This window comes from Pipistrellus kuhlii, unplaced genomic scaffold, assembly GCF_014108245.1.
Source record: "Pipistrellus kuhlii isolate mPipKuh1 unplaced genomic scaffold, mPipKuh1.p scaffold_m20_p_20, whole genome shotgun sequence".
NCBI classification, from domain to species: domain Eukaryota; kingdom Metazoa; phylum Chordata; class Mammalia; order Chiroptera; family Vespertilionidae; genus Pipistrellus; species Pipistrellus kuhlii.
In genome coordinates, this window is record NW_023425516.1 from 17345974 (window position 1) to 17362898 (window position 16925).

General features: G+C 55.3%; 1 protein-coding gene across 6 annotated transcripts in view; it reads left to right on the plus strand.

Moving 5' to 3' along the window:
• Nucleotides 1-16925, plus strand: part of KIAA1671 (KIAA1671 ortholog) — a 124186-nt gene that overhangs the window by 57621 nt on the left and 49640 nt on the right. The window contains exon 1 of one of the 6 annotated variants that reach the window (XM_036448826.2): nt 186-451. The exons of the other annotated variants lie outside the window; for them this stretch is intronic. Within the exon in view, the coding sequence (XP_036304719.1) occupies nt 401-451 (51 nt within the window). The 5' untranslated portion in view covers nt 186-400. Of the gene's footprint in view, nt 1-185; nt 452-16925 lie in introns of those variants that run through there. 6 annotated transcript variants of the gene reach the window in all.

Genomic DNA, 16925 nt, shown 5'->3' on the forward strand with positions numbered 1-16925 from the left:
TGCACACACAATCACACTGTCCCCCAGACATCTCCTGGCTTTTCCTGCCACCCCTGCTGGGAGCTCCGCACCTCCCGGAGGCCTGCAGGTCCAGGCCGCTCCTGGCTTTAGCTGGACAGGCCCCCAGAGGTGCCGCGGGCGGGGCTCCCAGGTTCACGGCTCCTGGGACCTGAGCAGCGGCTCCCCGCCCGCCCGGCAGGCGGCGCGGCCATCAGCAGGGCGCAGGGTGTCCGGCTGGCCTCCTGGCTGCCAGCCGGCCTCTGAATGATTCATGCCGCCGTGAACTTGATTCCTGCGTGACCGGCCCTGCGGGAAGAGCCGCCCCCTCCGGAGGAAAACGGGGAGAGGAGCGCTCAGATGCGCTGGGCACAGCCCGGCGGCAGGCGGCAGGCGGCCGGCGATGGAGTACTATTACTGCCCCGGGCTGCTGAAGCTCCTGCGCTTCCTCTGGGTGAGTGGCCAGGCTGGGCTCCCTCCTCCTCCTCCTCCCTGCCCCTGCCTCCGCCAAGGCTGCTCCGGGCTCTGCCTGCCAGCACCGTCTCTGTTTTCTTGAACAAACGGTGTGGTGTGGCGGTTTCAAGGAGCAGGGAGGGGTCTGGGAGGGGAGGGGAGGGGGCTTGTGGAGGAGCAGGGAGTCCTGACTCTCTGGGGATCAGTGGTCCCCAGGCGGCCACAGGTGGCCTGCGCGGCGGGGGAGGCCAGAAAAGCAAGGCCAGCTTTGCTGAGTTGTCCCGAGAGTGACATTTCTGTGATTTAAAGGGCTATTCTGTGTTCTGAAATGATATCCCCTTGCTTTTGTGTGTGTGTGTGTGTGTGTGTGTGTGTGTGTGTGTGTGAGAAAATGCCCCGGCTTCTATGAGAGGAGAGCAGATTTCGTTTTTCTGTCAATGAACTTCCCGAGCAAACGGGAAAAGTGGACACCTCATGTTGTCGCGCTCTCTCCTCTGCGTAACAGGAAAACACCTGAAACTTTTCCTGGCGGAACGCCAAAGGCAGGGAACCCGGGCGGAGGTGGCTGAGGGGTAGGAAGTGTTTTCCAGGTCTTGTTTTGACTCTGAGGCCGGCCTGCTGTGTGTCCCTGGAGAAATCGCTTCCCCTCTCTGGGCCTCTGGGGTTTTTTTTGTTTTCATCTGTGACATACGGGGTGGGCAGCAGGTGACGGTGGTCTAGATGGCATTCGTCAGGTCTCCGTGATCAGAGGGGCTCAATGAGGAATTGTCACGGGTGGGCCGTGGAGTTTTCTAGAACGTTTGCCACTGGGTTGAGCACGCCCAAAAGGGGAAAGGCTCGGAAAATATTATTTTTCCTCCTGCTGGATGTTTGCAAATACTTCAGATGCCTCTCGCCCAGGGGATTTTTCCGGAGGCCCTAAAAGTACAGTTTTAGGAGACGTCCTTCGGCTGCTCCTCCCCCAGAGCGGGCCCTCCCTCCCGGGCCCCCTGGAGCAGTTGAAAAATTGGAGCCCCAGCCGAAACCGGTGTGGCTCAGTGGATAGAGCGTCGGCCTGCAGACTCAAGGGTCCCGGGTTCGATTCTGGTCAAGGGCGTGTACCTTGGTTGTGGGCACATCCCCAGTAGGGGGTGTGCAGGAGACAGCCCTGACCTCCAGGGAGGGGAGGGGCTGGAGGTCAAATCGGTCACTAATGGCTAGTGATTTAATCAATCGTGCCTATATAAAGAAGCCCCTTAAAATCTAAAAGGATGGGGTTCAGGAGCTTCTGGGCTGGTGAACACAGAGACTCAGGGAGAGGTACACACTCAGAATAGCTCCGCCCCTTCCCACATAGCTTGCCCGGGCACCTCTGCCACCTGGCTCTTCCTGAGCTGTAGCCTTTTATGGTAGCCTGGTCATGTAGTATATAACATGTTTCTCTTAGCAAATCAGTGGAATCCTAGGAAGGGGGGACCTCTGATTTCTAGCCAGTGGCTCAGAAATACAGGCGACAACCTGGAGTTGCCACTGGTGTCTGTGTGTGTGTGTGTGTGTGTGTGTGTGTGTGTGTTGGGGGGGTGTCTCGTGGGACTGAGCCCATCTTCCCCTGTGGGATCTGATGCTGATTTCAGATGAGAGCGTGGAAGTTGGTCTAAATTGTAGGACACCTTGCTGGTATCGGAGAATTGCTCGGTGGTGTTGGAATTGCCGTCAGATTTGGAGGTGCAGAGATGACTGAGGTGCAGGCTGCCATCCCCAGGAACGGGAGCTCAGTGTGGGCGCTGGGAACATCAGCAGCCGGCTACCATCATATAGTCACTCAACAAACACACACCGAGCCGCAGCAGCTCGGAGCCGGGGGCAGGTACTTGGAGCTCAGGGTGAGCAATGCAGACATGGTCACACTGACCTGTGGGACTTGCAGTCTAGCGTCGACATGGACCCTGCACAAGACATTGGGGCAAAGACGGTGTGCGCGCGGGGACGGGGCCGTGCCCAGAGCCGTGGGGACACGGCTCATCGTGGGGTTTCCGAGCACCCGAGGAAGCCACGCCCTGGGGGATGCATAGCGGTGCTGTAGGGGGGGGGCAGGGGAAGGGTGTGGGGGGCAGAGGGAACAGCACGTGCAGAGGGCTGGGATGGGGGTGAGAAAACGTAAGGCCCATCGGCATGCGTGTGGTGGGCCCGGGAGCCAGCACCCAGTGTGGCGGGCGGGAAGCAGGAAGGAGGACTCGGGCTGCTTTGGGGTAGACTAGACCCACCCCCCTCACCCGGCTTTGCCCCAGCTCTCCGTGTGACCTTGGGCACCTCTTTGCTTCTCTGAGCCTCGGTTTCCCCATCTGAACTATGAAGAGGTAAGGCGAGCCGGTTTAGAAGGTTTTTTCTGGGTGTGGAGCCGGGAGAGATTCCCACTTGTCACCTGCTCCTGCGGGTGACGAGGTCAGAGCACGCGGGCCCGCTGCTGGCTTTGCTCTGTGCCTATGATTTTCTCCTCCCTCCGGGGCACTGAAGACGGCAGATTAGCCATCTCCCGCGTAGCAGGTTAGCCGGCGTCTGGAGTGCTGAGCCGGACTCTCTTGCCTGTTGAGCTCCCGAGGAAGCTCGGGAACGCAGAAGATCCACAGGCTTCAGAGGGCCACGGAGCCGGGTGGCCTCAGCTTTGTCATCTGCAAAGCGGGGACGCGCTGCCTTCCTGTCTTCCATTCGGGACATTCCTGGAAGCTGCTCCCCAGCAAACGTTAGCTCCTCCTCCTTCCCAGGAAGCCTCTGTCCGATGGAGCGGGACCAGCGGACCAGGAACTGCTGCCCAGGTCCAGGGTGGTGGCCGGCGGTCTCCCCTCCCGACGGCAGCTTGGCCTGGGAACGTGCATCCCCCCGTCGTCCCTCAGCCCCGTCCTCCCTGCTCGCACGTTTCTGCCGGCGTCTCCTCTTCTCCGGGTCTTCGCTGTCACCTCTGGCTAAAACAGGCCCCCCCCCCCCCCCACACACACACACGCCCTTCCTGGTTTAAATGAGACTTCATCTTGGAATGCTTTAGGTTTCTAGAAAGTCAAGATGCAGTGATGGTAGAGGAAGTTCCAGCGTCCCCTCATGGTAGCATCTTACAGGAACCAGGGTGTCACCACAGGTGCAATGCTGGGAACCAAACTTCCAGACATGGTTCCGGTGGTGCTTATGCCAGGCCGACCTTCAGGGCACATGTGACAGTGTCTCGTGGTTCCATTTGATGGTCACAGCCAGGGGGGTGCTACCAGCAGCTAGCCGATAGAGACTGGGGGTGCTGCCTAACATCCTACAGGGCACCCCCACTTCCACCACGGAGAAGGGCCTGGCCCCAAATGGCACAGCCCCGCGGCTGAGAATCGCTGCCCCCTTCACCAGATTTCGACTGATGTCCGGGATCCCACATCATGAGTGCCTCCGGGAGTCTCATCCATGTTCATGCATGCATGCGCCTGGCTGAGTACTCGAGAGCGCATGAGCGATGCGGGTACACACAGCTCTCTGTCTGTGCGTGCCCAGGATGACAGGAACATGCTCGTGTTATTTAAAGATGCTTTGCAAACGTGCTCTTGGATGGGGCCCCACAGGCCCACCCATTGTCAGCCTGTGCCCCTGTGGTCGGGTTGTTTTCCACGGAGAAATGTCCGAATGTCTACATACGGGGAGGCTGGCTGCTCTGTGCCCAGGCTTGCTTGCTCCCGCTTGCTTAGCTGTATCCCGCCCCCAGCCTGTCAGCCACTTGGGTGGCTCCCGGGCTGTCACTCTCCACAGCTCATTGATGGTTCTGCTCCACCTCAGGCCTCTGCTCACCCTCACGTCACTCCCCGCCTCCCCCTCCTCAGAAGTGGGCCCGGTGTGGGCTGCAGCCGGCTCCCGCCGAGTCGTCCTCTGCGATGGGATGTCAGCAGCTCCCTGGGGGCGGCCCGCGCCCGCTGTGTAGCTGAAGCTCTGCTCCGGGGGCAGAAGCCACCCGCCCCCGCTGTCGGGGCCCTGCTGTCAGGGCCCTGTCACCGCAGCATCAGCTGGGAAGTGGGGGAGGGAGATCAGGTGTCTTTTTCGGATCATTAGTAACTGTAGCTGGTGGCCACCGCTGCCACGGCTGTGTGGAGTCACCCAATCTCCTCTGTTGCTGAGATAACCGAGCCAGGCGGTCCCGGCACCGGTGGCCTTGCCGGGCCACTGGCATCAGGATGGCTGCTGTGGATGTCAATTACAGCGGTAGTACTAATAATACGGTACAACCCCCTCCCTCCCCGTCCCCCCAGAGCACGCTCAGCGTCCTGGGGGCCTCCTCGTACCCTCACGGGGACCCTCTGGGTGGATCTCATGATGATCCCCATGTTGCATTTTGGAAACCAGAGAGGTTAAGCAGCTCACCTAAGGCCCCCCAGCCAGGAAGTGTCGGCCGGATCCCGTATCGGAGCCCGGGTGTCCCGCTGTGCCATTTTAACTACTTCCCTGCGCTGGATCTTCCGGTTTCTCAGATGGGGAAGCCGAGGCCCACGGGCTGGAGGCAGCCTGCCCGCCCACAGGAGAGCTTCATTCACGTCCAGCTTTGCAAGGCGGAGGCTGATGGAAGGATATCACCCTGGGCCCAGCTGGGCTCTGGGGGGAGAGGGTCCTGGCCGAGAATCCCAGCTTCGTCCAAGGCAAGTCACATCGCGCCCCCGAGCCTCAGTTTCCCCCCTGTGAGTGGGGTGGTCAGTCCCACGTCGCAGGACGGTGCTAAGGGGCACTGCATCCTGTCACCGGGCAGGACTCAGTCTGTAGAAACAGGTCCTCTTTTCTGTGCGGGTGGGGGGTGGGGGGAGATATAACGGCGATGAGCCTGGGAGGCGAGCTGTGGCTGGCCGCCTCCCCCTGCTCCCTGTCACCGACCGCTCAGGAGGCTGCCGGAGGGTCACGTGGGACAGCGCCTCCAGGAAGATGCCATGTGCTATGGATTCCGAGACCCAGGGCGGCCCCCCAAACTGTGGGCTGTGGTCCCCCGCCCGCCCCCTCCCAGGCGCCTCCTCCGCGGGATGAGGGGACACCGCTTGTTGCTCCATCTCCCCGTGCTGGGCCCCATAGCCAGACTGTTTTCCATGGAAAAATGTCCAAATGTCTAAATATGGGGAGGCTGGCTGCTCTGTGCCCAGGCTTTCTCGCTCCTGTTTGCTTAGCTCTACCCCTCCCCCCAGGCTGCCATCACCGCCAGGAATAAAAATAAAGGTCTGGCCAAAACCGGTTTGGCTCAGTGGTAGAGCATCGGTCTGCGGACTGAAAGGTCCCAGGTTCGATTCCGGTCAAGGGCATGTACATTGGTTGCGGGCATATCCCCGGTGGGGGGTGTGCAAGAGGTAGCTGGTCAATGTTTCTCTCTCATCGACATTTCTGGCTCTCTGTCTCTCTCCCTTCCTCCTCTCTGTGAAATATCAATAAAATATATATAAAAATAAAAAAATAAAGGTCTGGAGGCAACAGCATGTCTCGTCCCTTTCCCTCCAGGCACTTTCCCACGTGGCCCCTCGACTGGGCCTCACGAGACCCCTGAGAGGTGGGGAACCCCAAACCCCAGGAGGACGGGTGCCCACCTGGTGTCAAACGGCTGCGGTGGAGACGCTGCCTTCACTCCCGTTCTGCAGCTGGCAGACCGACCATCTGAGAGGTTCAGAGACGCGCCCGAGGCCCTAGACCCGTGGTCGGCAAACTGTGGCTCTTTGGCCCCTTGAGTGCGGCTCTTCCACAAAATACCACGGCCTGGGCGAGTCTGTTCTGAAGAAGCGGCGTTAGAAGAAGTTTACGTTTAAAAAATGTGGCTCTCCAGAGACATTTCAGTGGTGTCCTGTTGATATTTGGCTCTGTGGACTAATGAGTTTGCCGACCACTGGCCTAGACCCCGTTAGTAAGTAGCTTAGAAGCCAAGGAGCCTCGCACCAGCCCTGCCCTCCACCCTGCCACAGGCACTAACGGGCACCCACAACTCGAGTCAGATGCAGACATCTCGTGACACTAGCCGTCCTGAGACCCAGCCCTCAGGCCCAGCTGAACGGCACAAAAATAGCCAGTTCTTCTCTTCTAACCGCACACGCTGCCAAGCCAGACCAGACCCTCAGCACAAGCTGCTGGCACCGAGACCTGAGATTCGGGAGCTAGTAATAAAAACAACAGCCACAGCATCGCGTCACGTCCAGACTCCAGCCATTTTCCCCTTTGGCAGACTGGGTCGTTTGGGTGGTCCGTCGGCCCATGCCTACGAGCACCTACTGTGTGCCAGTAACCTACTATGCGCCGGTCACTATAACAGGGGCTGGGGCATCGGCAGTGAACAGTACAGACAACCTCCCTGCCTGGGGGAGAATGGGTGCTGCAACCAAGCATATTAGCTTCAGTGCCAGACTTCCCAAGTTCGAATCCCAGCTCCGCCCCTGTGATGGGATGGCTGAGCTTTCCTTACGACACCTGCGGTGGGGCCCAGATCATCCGGGCATCGCTGCTCCACCTCCGAAGAGGGCTTCGGGGCCAGGAGGCTGAACTCAGACTTCACATCGTGGGGTAATGTCCGCCGTCTCCACCTCTTGAATCTCTGGTTCGCCCGGCTCCCTCTCCGCATCCTGACTTCAGGCTTCTGTTTACCCTCCCCTGTCAGCGTGTGGCAGTGCCCTGGCCCTGTTGAATTTGAAATGTCCATTAGAGCCGAAACTGGTTTGGCTTAATGGATAGAGCATCGACTTGGGGACTGAAGGGACCCGGGTTCGATTCCGGTCAAGGGCATGTACCTTGGTTGCGGGCATATCCCCAGTGGGGGGTGTGCAAGAGGCAGCTGATTGATGACTCTCTCTCATCGATGTTTCTAGCTCTCTGTCTCTCTCCCTTCCTCTCTGTACAAAAACAATAAAATATATGAAATGTCCATTAGACATTTCCCAGCCTCACTTTTCCCATCTGTATAATGGGATGGTAATTCCTGTCCTTCCCGTATCTAGAGGTTGTTGAGATGCTTGGGCAGGAATTTCAGAGGACCACCCAGGAGGATTAGAACACCAAGCTTGCGTCATGATACTGTTTTACTCTTTAGATATTTCCCGGCATTTCTGAGCGCCTAGGAAGAGGCACTCAGAATCTCTTAATCATGACCAGGCCCCACTGACTCCACTGTAGGGTTTATAAGAATTCAGCTGGACCAAGGCCAGCTCCCCCCTGGCATGTCCTTCATTGTGGCTCGTTCCAGCTCTTCCACCTGTGAGGGCCCCTCCAGCAGGACCCCGCCCCAGTAAGGCCGTAGTGTCCTTAACATAAGATGAAAGGAGAGCCCTGTGATGCTGATGGCTGCCCTGCCCTTGAAAGCCTTTCCTAGCCGAAACCGATCTGGCTCAATGGATGGAGCGTCGGCCCGGGGACTGAAAGGTCCCAGGTTCGATTCCGGTCAAGGGCATGTACCTTGGTTGCGGTCACATCCCCAGTGGGGGATGTGCAAGAGGCAGCTGATCAATGAGTCTCTCTCATCGATGTTTCTAACTCTCTCTCTTCCTCTCCATAAAAAATCAATAAAATATATTTTAAAAAGAAAGAAAAAAAAGAAAGAAAGCCAGGAGGGGTCCCCAGTGGGCCATGGCCGGCCTCGTGCTGTTGGGAGCTTCACGCGGGTGGGCGGGAAGGCAGGCTGGCGGCCCTCGCTGTCCCAGGAGAGCCGTCGCTGTTCCAGACATTCCAGGCTTAGAGCGGCGAGAAGGGACACGCCGATCCTGCGACTGCTGAAAGGAATGGTGAACGCAGGGTAGAAGCTCCAGGGGGAGGGCAAAACACTTCAGGGAGCCAGGGGGTCTGTGTGACTCTGCGGCAGTTACTTGTCCTCTCTGCGCCTCAGTTTCTCTGTTGGCCCGATGAAATATGGGAGTGGACCTCCTTAAGGTCTGTTACTGTGCACGGTCTCCCAATCCTAGGGCTCCAGTGAAGAATGGAGCTTTGCGGTCAGACAGATCTGGGTTCAGATCCTGCCCTCCCTCCTGTGTGACCTTGAGCAAGTGGCTTTGTGTCTCTGAGCCTCAGTTTTCTCATCCTGGGATGAGAAATCCCCCTTTCTTTTCAAGTGAGGATTATGTCAGCATCTCATTGCGGAGAACAATAGGGAGAGTGCAGGGCACACTGTAGGCTCTACATAAATGGGAGCTGTTACCTTTTTACATGTCTTCCCAAGGGTTTTTATTATGCTGGTGCATGGAGTTGGCTGGCTGCCTCACAGGCAGGGTGATTTCCAGATACAGACGCTAGAGGGCGCTCCTGTTCAAACAAATGGCCTTTTCAAAGCAGGTGCAAGACTACAACCCTTACACTCCTGAGCATGGGCGGTCCTCTCCATGGAGGCGGGCGCTCTGATTGTCCCTATTTCACAGACGGGCACCCTGACTTGCCCGGGGTCGCACAGAGGGGAGGCGTCAGAACTGGGTTTACGGGCAAAGCTTTGTATCCTGGAGTTCACGGTTTGCTGTCACTCAGGTCTCCTGCCGCCTGAGTTCTAAGGCCAGGGAGGGGTGAGGAGCCCTGGGAGCTGCGTCGCCACCAGGATAACCAGGGCAGCTTCTGACCTCTGGTTATTTCAGCTCGAAAATTCAAAACCAGGAGGGGTGCGAGTGTAAATGATGGGGAGGGAGTTCTGATACGTTTCACTACTAGATCCTAGGATATTCCCGCTTAGAGAGAAGCTGCGCCTGTTTTTTGTACGAAATCTGGCTTATGGCCCGCCATAAGCAGTGGAGGGATGAAAAGCTTGGTGCAGGCCAGCGCCCATCCTGCCACTCGGTTTTGTCCCTGGTGGCCAAAGGGCTTTCCAGAGCTGAGCGGGGGCTTGGACTGGGGAGTTTTAAAGCCGAAGGAACACATGGTTTTCCTGTTGGAGGCAGAACTGAGGAGCAGGGAGCCAGGAAACTGGTGCCCAGTCCCAGCTGTGTGACACTGGGCCAGTCGCCGTCCCTCTCTGGGCCCAGCGTCTTCGTCTTTGAAGCGCAGGCATTGGCTCATCCCCACGTTGGCTTGCTGTGCATGTGGTCTGAGTGCCTGCTCTGGGCTGGGTCGTGAAGCCCGAGGGTGCCAGGGGGCCGGGGCATTCAGGTGGCAGGATGCGCATGTGCAGAGGCCTGGCAGTTCTGGAAGAGGTGGGAGAACTGAGGGTGTCTCCGTGTGGACTCCAAAGACACAGGGTGAATATCTCCTCCATGAATGTGAAATAAGGCAGGGTGGAGAAGGCCGTCAAGGAATTTGATCTGAATTGTTTAAGAAAACGCTTTTACCATGTCAACTGTAATTGAAAAGCCAATTTTTAAATATTTGGGAGGAAAAAACCTCTTTCCTTTCTTTTTAAGAGCACCTGATGTTTCATGCAGAAACTCTTAGGTAAAGAGGGACAGTTGTGAGCAGATGGAGTCTGTGTAGCGTTATACTAATATTTTGTATTAAACACACTTACGTTAAAATGAGCACATTCATGCCACAAACTGTTTTGGCTCAGTGGAGAGAGCGTCGGCCTGCGGACTGAAAGGTCCCGGGTTCGATTCCGGTCAAGGGCATGGACACTGGTTACGGGCACATCCCCAATAGGGGGTGTGCAGGAGGCAGCTGGTCGATGCTTCTCTCTCATCGATGTTTCTAGCTCTCTTTCCCTCTCCCTTCCTCTCTGTAAAAAAATCAATAAAATACATATTTAAAAAAAATAAGCACATTCATGTTAACATAATATCTCAGTTATACATGCAATACATAATGTAGTTACAGGATTTCTCTTCTTACATGCTAAGTGTATGTATCTGCTAGGGCTGCCGTAGCAAAATACCACCGATGGGATGGCTTCCACAGCAGAAAATGACTTCCTCGCAGTTCTGGAGGCCTGGAGTCCGAGATCAGGTGTGGGCAAGGTGAGGCCTCTCTTGAGGCCTCGCTCCTTGGGTCAGCTTCTCGCCGTGTCCCCATGTGGCCTTGTCTCGTGTGCACACCCTCGGGTCTCTCTCTGTCTGGATTTCCTCTTCTTGTGAGGCCGCCGGACAGTTGGATAAGGGCCCACCCGAATGGCCTCATTTTGCCTTAATCATCCCTTCAAAGCGCCTCTCCTCAAACACACTGTCATTCTGAGGCGCCGGGAATGGGGCTCCGACATAGACATTTTGGGGAAACACCGTTGAGCCCACAGCAGCCAGGCACCAGGCAGAGCACTTCACATTGCTTCCTTTTGTCCTCGCAGCCGTCCTGGGAGAGAGAGATGCCATTATCATCCCCATTTTACAGATGACAAAACCGAGGCCCAGAGAGAGGTTGGGTCGCTTATGGAAGATTATACGGCTGGTCAGTGGTGGAGCTGGGGTTTGCCCCCATGCTGTCTGGCCTTGGAGCCCACACTGTGCTAATTTACGTTTATCATGCGGCTTTAATCCTGTGGGTTTTTATTTTTATTTTTATTTAACTTTTCAGGTTCAATCAAATTGATGCAATATTCCCCTCCTTCCTGTCTGAACTCTGCCCTGTCCTTGTTTTAGGTGTGATTGGAAAAGGCCTGCCGGGGGAGGGAAGGCCCTTCCTGGCCCCAGTGCTGCCCAGCTTCTCCAGGCCTCATCCTGCCTGTGGTTGGCCTCCTTTGCAGAAGGAGAGTGCGGGGGGCGGGCGTGTGGGGGCTGCCCGCTCTGTCCCAGGCTGCCCGCCTTGTTTGCCTGGAGCAGCCAGTGAAAGCAGCCTTTGTCCTCCCGTCCATTCCTCCAGGGGAATGACCTAAGTCCCATTCGGGGAACAAAGGGGCGACCTGCCACGTGAGCTCAGGTCAGCTCAGTAGCCCGCAGTCTCCCAGGCCGCGCAGGGCGGGGGGCGGCCTTGGTTTCGGGGCCACAGAGCTCGGTGGGGCTCTGTGTCCTGCGTGATGATGCAGGGGGCTCCTGTGTGCACAGACCTCACAGTTTATAAAACTGTTCCAAGCTCTCCAGCTTAGAGGATCCTCCCAGGTCACGGAGGCCAGGGACACGGCGGGCAGGTGGCAGTTGTCATGAGGAACTCTAAAGCATGAGCACAGCCGAAAACCATCTGGCTCAGTGGATAGAGCGTCGGCCTGCGGACTGAGAGGTCCCAGGTTCGATTCCGGGCAAGGGCATGTACCTCGGTTGCAGGCACATCCCCAGTAGGGGGTGTGCAAGAGGCAGCTGGTCTATGACTCTCTTTCATCGATGTTTCTAACTCTCTATCCCTCTCTCTTCCTCTCTGTGAAAAATCAATAAAATGTATTTTTTTTTAAAAATAAATCATATGAGTATAAACCAACCACTTCTTTATGCTGGTGATATTCAGTGGCTCAGGAAACAGGGCGGGGTCCATGGGGACACTGCTCCACGGTATTGGGGTGCCAACTGGGAGCCCTGAATGACGGGATCACCCAGAGACTTCTTCACTCACCCGTCTGGCAGCGGCGATGTCACAGGCCGGGCTTCTCTGGGGCACGTGGCCTCTGCTGCAGCTTGGCCTTCCCCACCTCACGGCGGCTCAGGGCTCCCAGAGCGAGTGTCGTGGTGGAGGCTGACTCCCCTCTATGATGGACGCAGCCTTCGCAGTCACACAGTGTCCCTCCCTTCCGCTGTCCGCTGTCGATCGAGGCATGCACAAGCACCCCGGATTCAAGGGGAGGGCACTGGGCCCCACCTCTCAGTGGGAGGCATGCCAGAGGGTATCTGCCATATTTGAAAGCCACCACGTCAGAAGTAAAAGAAAACGTTATTAGATAACATTTGTTGAGCACCTGCTATGTGCCAGGCACGGTGCCAAGGGCTTCACATGGGTGAACCTAGGTGATCCTCCCCACAGCCCCATGAAATGATAGATTCAGCCAAGACCAGTTTGGCTCAATGGATAGAGCGTCGGCTTGGGGACTGAAGGGTCCCGGGTTCGATTCCGGTCAAGGGCATGTACCTTGGTTGCGGGCATATCCCCAGTAGGGGGTGTGCAAGAGGCAGCTGATCGATGACTCTCTCTCTCATCGATGTTTCTAACTCTCTATCTCTCTCCCTTCCTGTCTGTACAAAATCAATAAAATATATTTTTTAAAAAAAGAAAAAGAAATGATAGATTCAAAGCCTATTATTGTGGGTTTTTGTTTGTTTGTTTGTTTGTTTTTTTGTGGGTTTTTTTACAAGCATTTTGGCCCAAAAGACTGGAAGAAGCTTGCGAAATCCGCAGGGCTGCTGGCAGTTTGGTGTTGAGCATGCCACAGTGGGAACTTGTGAGCTGGTATTTTTTCCTTCCTCTTCTAAACTTAGACTCTTCCTTGAGTTCTTGAAAATTCTCACTGAGGTGTCTGATTCATCTCCTTACTCACCAGTTCTCCCCCTTGGTGTTTATTGTGAGCACTTCCTCTCTCCCTGCCTGCCGAGGGTCCCCTCACCCCCACAGCTCTGCAGTGCTCTGGGGAGGGCGGGGTGCGAATTTCCCAACCATCTGCTTCTCTCCCAGCTTTTGAGGAACCATTGGTTAGGCGTCATGGTCCTGACAGGGGAACCAGGCCATCACTCACCCTGTACGTGCGGGTTTTCCTGTTCCTGCAGGGACTCATTCTTCTGCTTCCCTAGGCACTGACATACAGTAGGTGCCTAATACGTGTTTGGTGAGCTGAACCCATAAAAGATGAGGGAAGGCTGGCTACTCAAGGGTGGAGAATTCCTCTTATGCACACCTGTGTCCCTGACATACAGTAGGCACTCGATAAATGTTCACTGTACCAAATGCACAGGTGGGTGAGAGACTCAGCAGCAACTGCGCCATATGTTTATATCCTTGTCACATACACAGTACCGGACGCCCATTCATTCCATCAGTGAGTGTTTCGCTGAATGAGTGAAGGAGTCACTAAAGTCACTTCTGGACCAGATGTGTCTTACTTCACATCTGTGTCCACAGAGCTTAGCCGAGGGCCAGGAACACAGCAAGTGCTCAATTATTGTTCATAGAACTGAATGAAAGAAAGAGTGAATGAAAAGCATGACTTGAGTAAATGAACCTTCTTACCATCAGGGACCTTGTCCTGTTCATCTCTGTCTCTCCAGTTCCTAGTATAAAGTCTTGTATACAGTGGTACTCATTAAATGTTAAATTGAACGAATGAATGAATGAAAGGTGAAATTTTTTTTGAGGGTAGGAACATGTCTTATTTGTGTCTACATTCCCTAGAATGGGGGTTGGTATACAGTAGGTGCTCAATAAATGCATATTGAACTGAATGAATGAATGAAACTTGTGAAGGATAGGCCTGTATCTTGTTCATGTCTTTACTCAGCTCCTAATACAGACCAGGCATACAGTAGGTGCTTAGCACATCCTTCTTGCACTGCCAGGAAATGGATTGAGGAGGGAAGCTGGGCTGGGAGGACCTCACCCATCTGGATTTGCCCCCTGCCCGCTGGGCCCCACCGCAGACTTTTCCTGTTGTTGGGTCTGCACAGGTGGACAGGAAACCCCCAAGACCTGCCCAGAGCTCCTTGCCATGTTTTTTTCGTGCTGGGCGGGCCTGGAGTTAGACCATGGCGCCAAGCCGCGCCCCGGTGCTGTCTGGCTGTGGAGCAGTGCCCCCGAGGAACCCCGCTTCCTGTCTGCAGTGCTTCTCTTTCAGAACTGGCTGTGCAGGCTGCCAGCGAGGTCTGGGCGAATGCTCTGCTCGGAGCTAGCTCCTCCAATCACCTACCCTGTTTTTCCCCGAAAATAAGACAGTGTCTTATATTAATTTTTTCTCTCAAAGTTGCGCTAGGTCTTATTTTCAGGGGATGTCTTATCTTTCCATGCGCTAGGTCTTATTTTCGGAGAATGTCTTATTTTCGGGGAAACACGGTAGTTCTGGTGCTGGCCAAGCCTGCTAACCCCCTAACAGCTGAGCATCAGCCACTGAGCAGGGAGTCAAGGCTTTGCGGCCAAAGAGGGTAGGATTCAAATCTCCCTGGGTGACTGTAAGTGGAGCCTCAATGTTTTTCACCTGTGAAATGGGTGCGATAAACCTTTTCTTAGGGGGTTCTGTCTCCCAGTCCTGGCTACGTGCCTGTTGCTTTTGCAAACGCCCCTGCTGGGGCTGCCTGCTCCCAGAGGCGTGGTTTCAGGAGATCCTCGGCCGCCATGTTTACGGAGCTGTACGCCCCAGGTGGTTTGAGAGGCAGTGGCCCAGGCTGAGACCCAGAGCCCGAGATGGGCACTCATGTGCACATCATTTAGTGACAGAGAACTTGAGTCAGCCTGATCCTGGAGGAGCTGGGAGGGTAAACCCCAAAATAAGTCGACCTTGGGGCTGCCGGACAGGTCCTCCACTGGCCAAGGTCTGTTGTTGGAGACCAAAATGCTGTAGCAGCCAGCACCCCAGAATCAGGGGAGGGGGGGTCCCAGTCAGGACAGGGGACCTGGGCGGGGCACAGTAGCCCCTCCTATAATCAGCCGCGGTTGATTCAGTTCAGCGAGAAGCTGGGTATAAATTGTCCGGCATGGAGCAGTCGGAGGTTAATAAATAGTAACTTGGTAAAAATGGAAAGCTCCTAAGACGATGGAAATCAATATATGGGTGTTAAAGGTGTCATTTGTTCTCTGGCACTTACTCTCAGCAGAGGGCCTGGCACACAGTAGGCACTTAACGAATGTTTGTTGAATGACTAAGTAATCTAGTGAAGGTTAAAGTAATACTAATGGTTCCTTTCATGCCAAACAGAACTTTTGTGTGCTTATCATGGTACTTGTTAGTATGACGATTTGGTCTCTACTCAGAATTAGACTCACATTTCTAAAAATGAAGCTCATCTATCTTTGCAACCAGTTTATCCCCGAGGGATCCGACCGTTTGCTTGTTTTCCCTCTGGGAAGCAAATGAAGATAGCTATTCTGTAGAATACCACCAGGGAAAGAAATGGGGAACATTTTCTTTAGAAATTTCTGCATCATCAGTTAAAGCGAGATGGAACTGTACTTGAAATTTTCAGTTGCCATGGCTACTGAGTGAAGCGAATTCTTACATATGGTCTCCACTCCACCTTCCATAGCTCAGTCACAGAGTTTTGGCTCCTGAGCACGCGTGATGCAGTGAGGGGCTGAGAAGAGATTCCGTCTGCTGTCCCTGCCTTCCGAGGTGCTCTGAGCAGCTCCTGGGCCCAAGTGCACCGGGGTCCACTCCCCCTCCCCCCGTCACCGTCCTGCGGGGGTTCGGTTGCCACCTCCATTTTAGAGATGAGCAAACTGAGCCCCATTGAGTTTGAGATGTGTTTGAGATGTGCATTTGTGTGTTCACTCCACTCTGTAATTTATTTATTCATTCGTTTATCCCACATGTGTCAAACACAAGGCCCGCGGGCCAAATCCGTCCCGCCAGGCCTTGCAATGTGGCCCGCACCGCGCTGTCATCACTGCACTCCGCTGCGTTTCCATCACAATGACGGTTTATGACTGTTCAGTAAACCATTCGGCCCGCGATTTAGGCTGGATTTTAGATTTTGGCCCCTTCTTTGATTGAGTTCGACACCCCTAGTTTATCCCTTTGTTTATCTGCTCAACAAGCATTCGTTGAGCCCAGGCGCTGGTCTAGGGCCTGAGCGCTCAGTGCAGAGTAAGAAGAGCACAGTTCCTGCCTGGCAGCATATGTGTGCCCTTGGGAAAGACATCACACACACAGACAGCACATGCTGGTAAACGCATGCGGGCACTAAAGCAGAGTGCCGTGGCAGAGACCGGGAGGGTGCGGCTGAAGGATGTGGCATTGGAGCAGAGATCTGGGAGAGCTCACCATGTGGGGGCAGGAGTGTTTCAGGCAGTGGGAACAGCCTGTGCAAAGGCCCTGAGGCGGGAACCAGCTTGGAGGGTTAAAGCCAATCTGGGTGGCCCAGTGGCGGTCGAGGTGGGGAAGAAGGTGGGGGCCTTGAGCGCCAGGCCCAAGCATTTAGGGTTTTTTCTGGCTGTGGCAGAGGGCCGAGGGGCACTTTGGTGGGGCTCACAGGATGGGAGGGAGGATTATAAAGCTCATCCAGGCTGCTGTGCAGAGTCGGGGGTTAGGGGTGGACTAGGGAGGCCAGAGGTGATGAGGGCTTGAGTCTGATGCTGAGGTAGGTGGTGGAGACTCTGTCAACTAGTAGAGGTTAGAGTACTGGTTCCTTCCATCACTAACTAAACGCCCTTTGCTTATAATAGTATGTATGAAGATGATGTGGTCCTATTCTCAGAATTAGACTAGTGTTTTTTAAATGGGGGAAGGAGCGATCTGGTCCAGGCTGGTGCTGAGGGTGGGGGCGTGAGGGGAGAAGGCACTAAGGGAGGGAGGTCCGGGCTGCTGGCCAGGACAGCGGGCAGTGGCGGTGCTTTTTGCTGGACAGAGAAGAGAGTGGAAGAAGCAGATTTGGGGCCCAGATTTATTTCTCTTTCAAGAGGAGCTGGGACCCGGGTGGGGGGTGGGGGTGGGGCTTTTGGCAGAACATCAGGGACATAAAAGGAAGGTGTCTAACCCTGAGCTGGGCCCACAGTGGGTGCACGTGGTG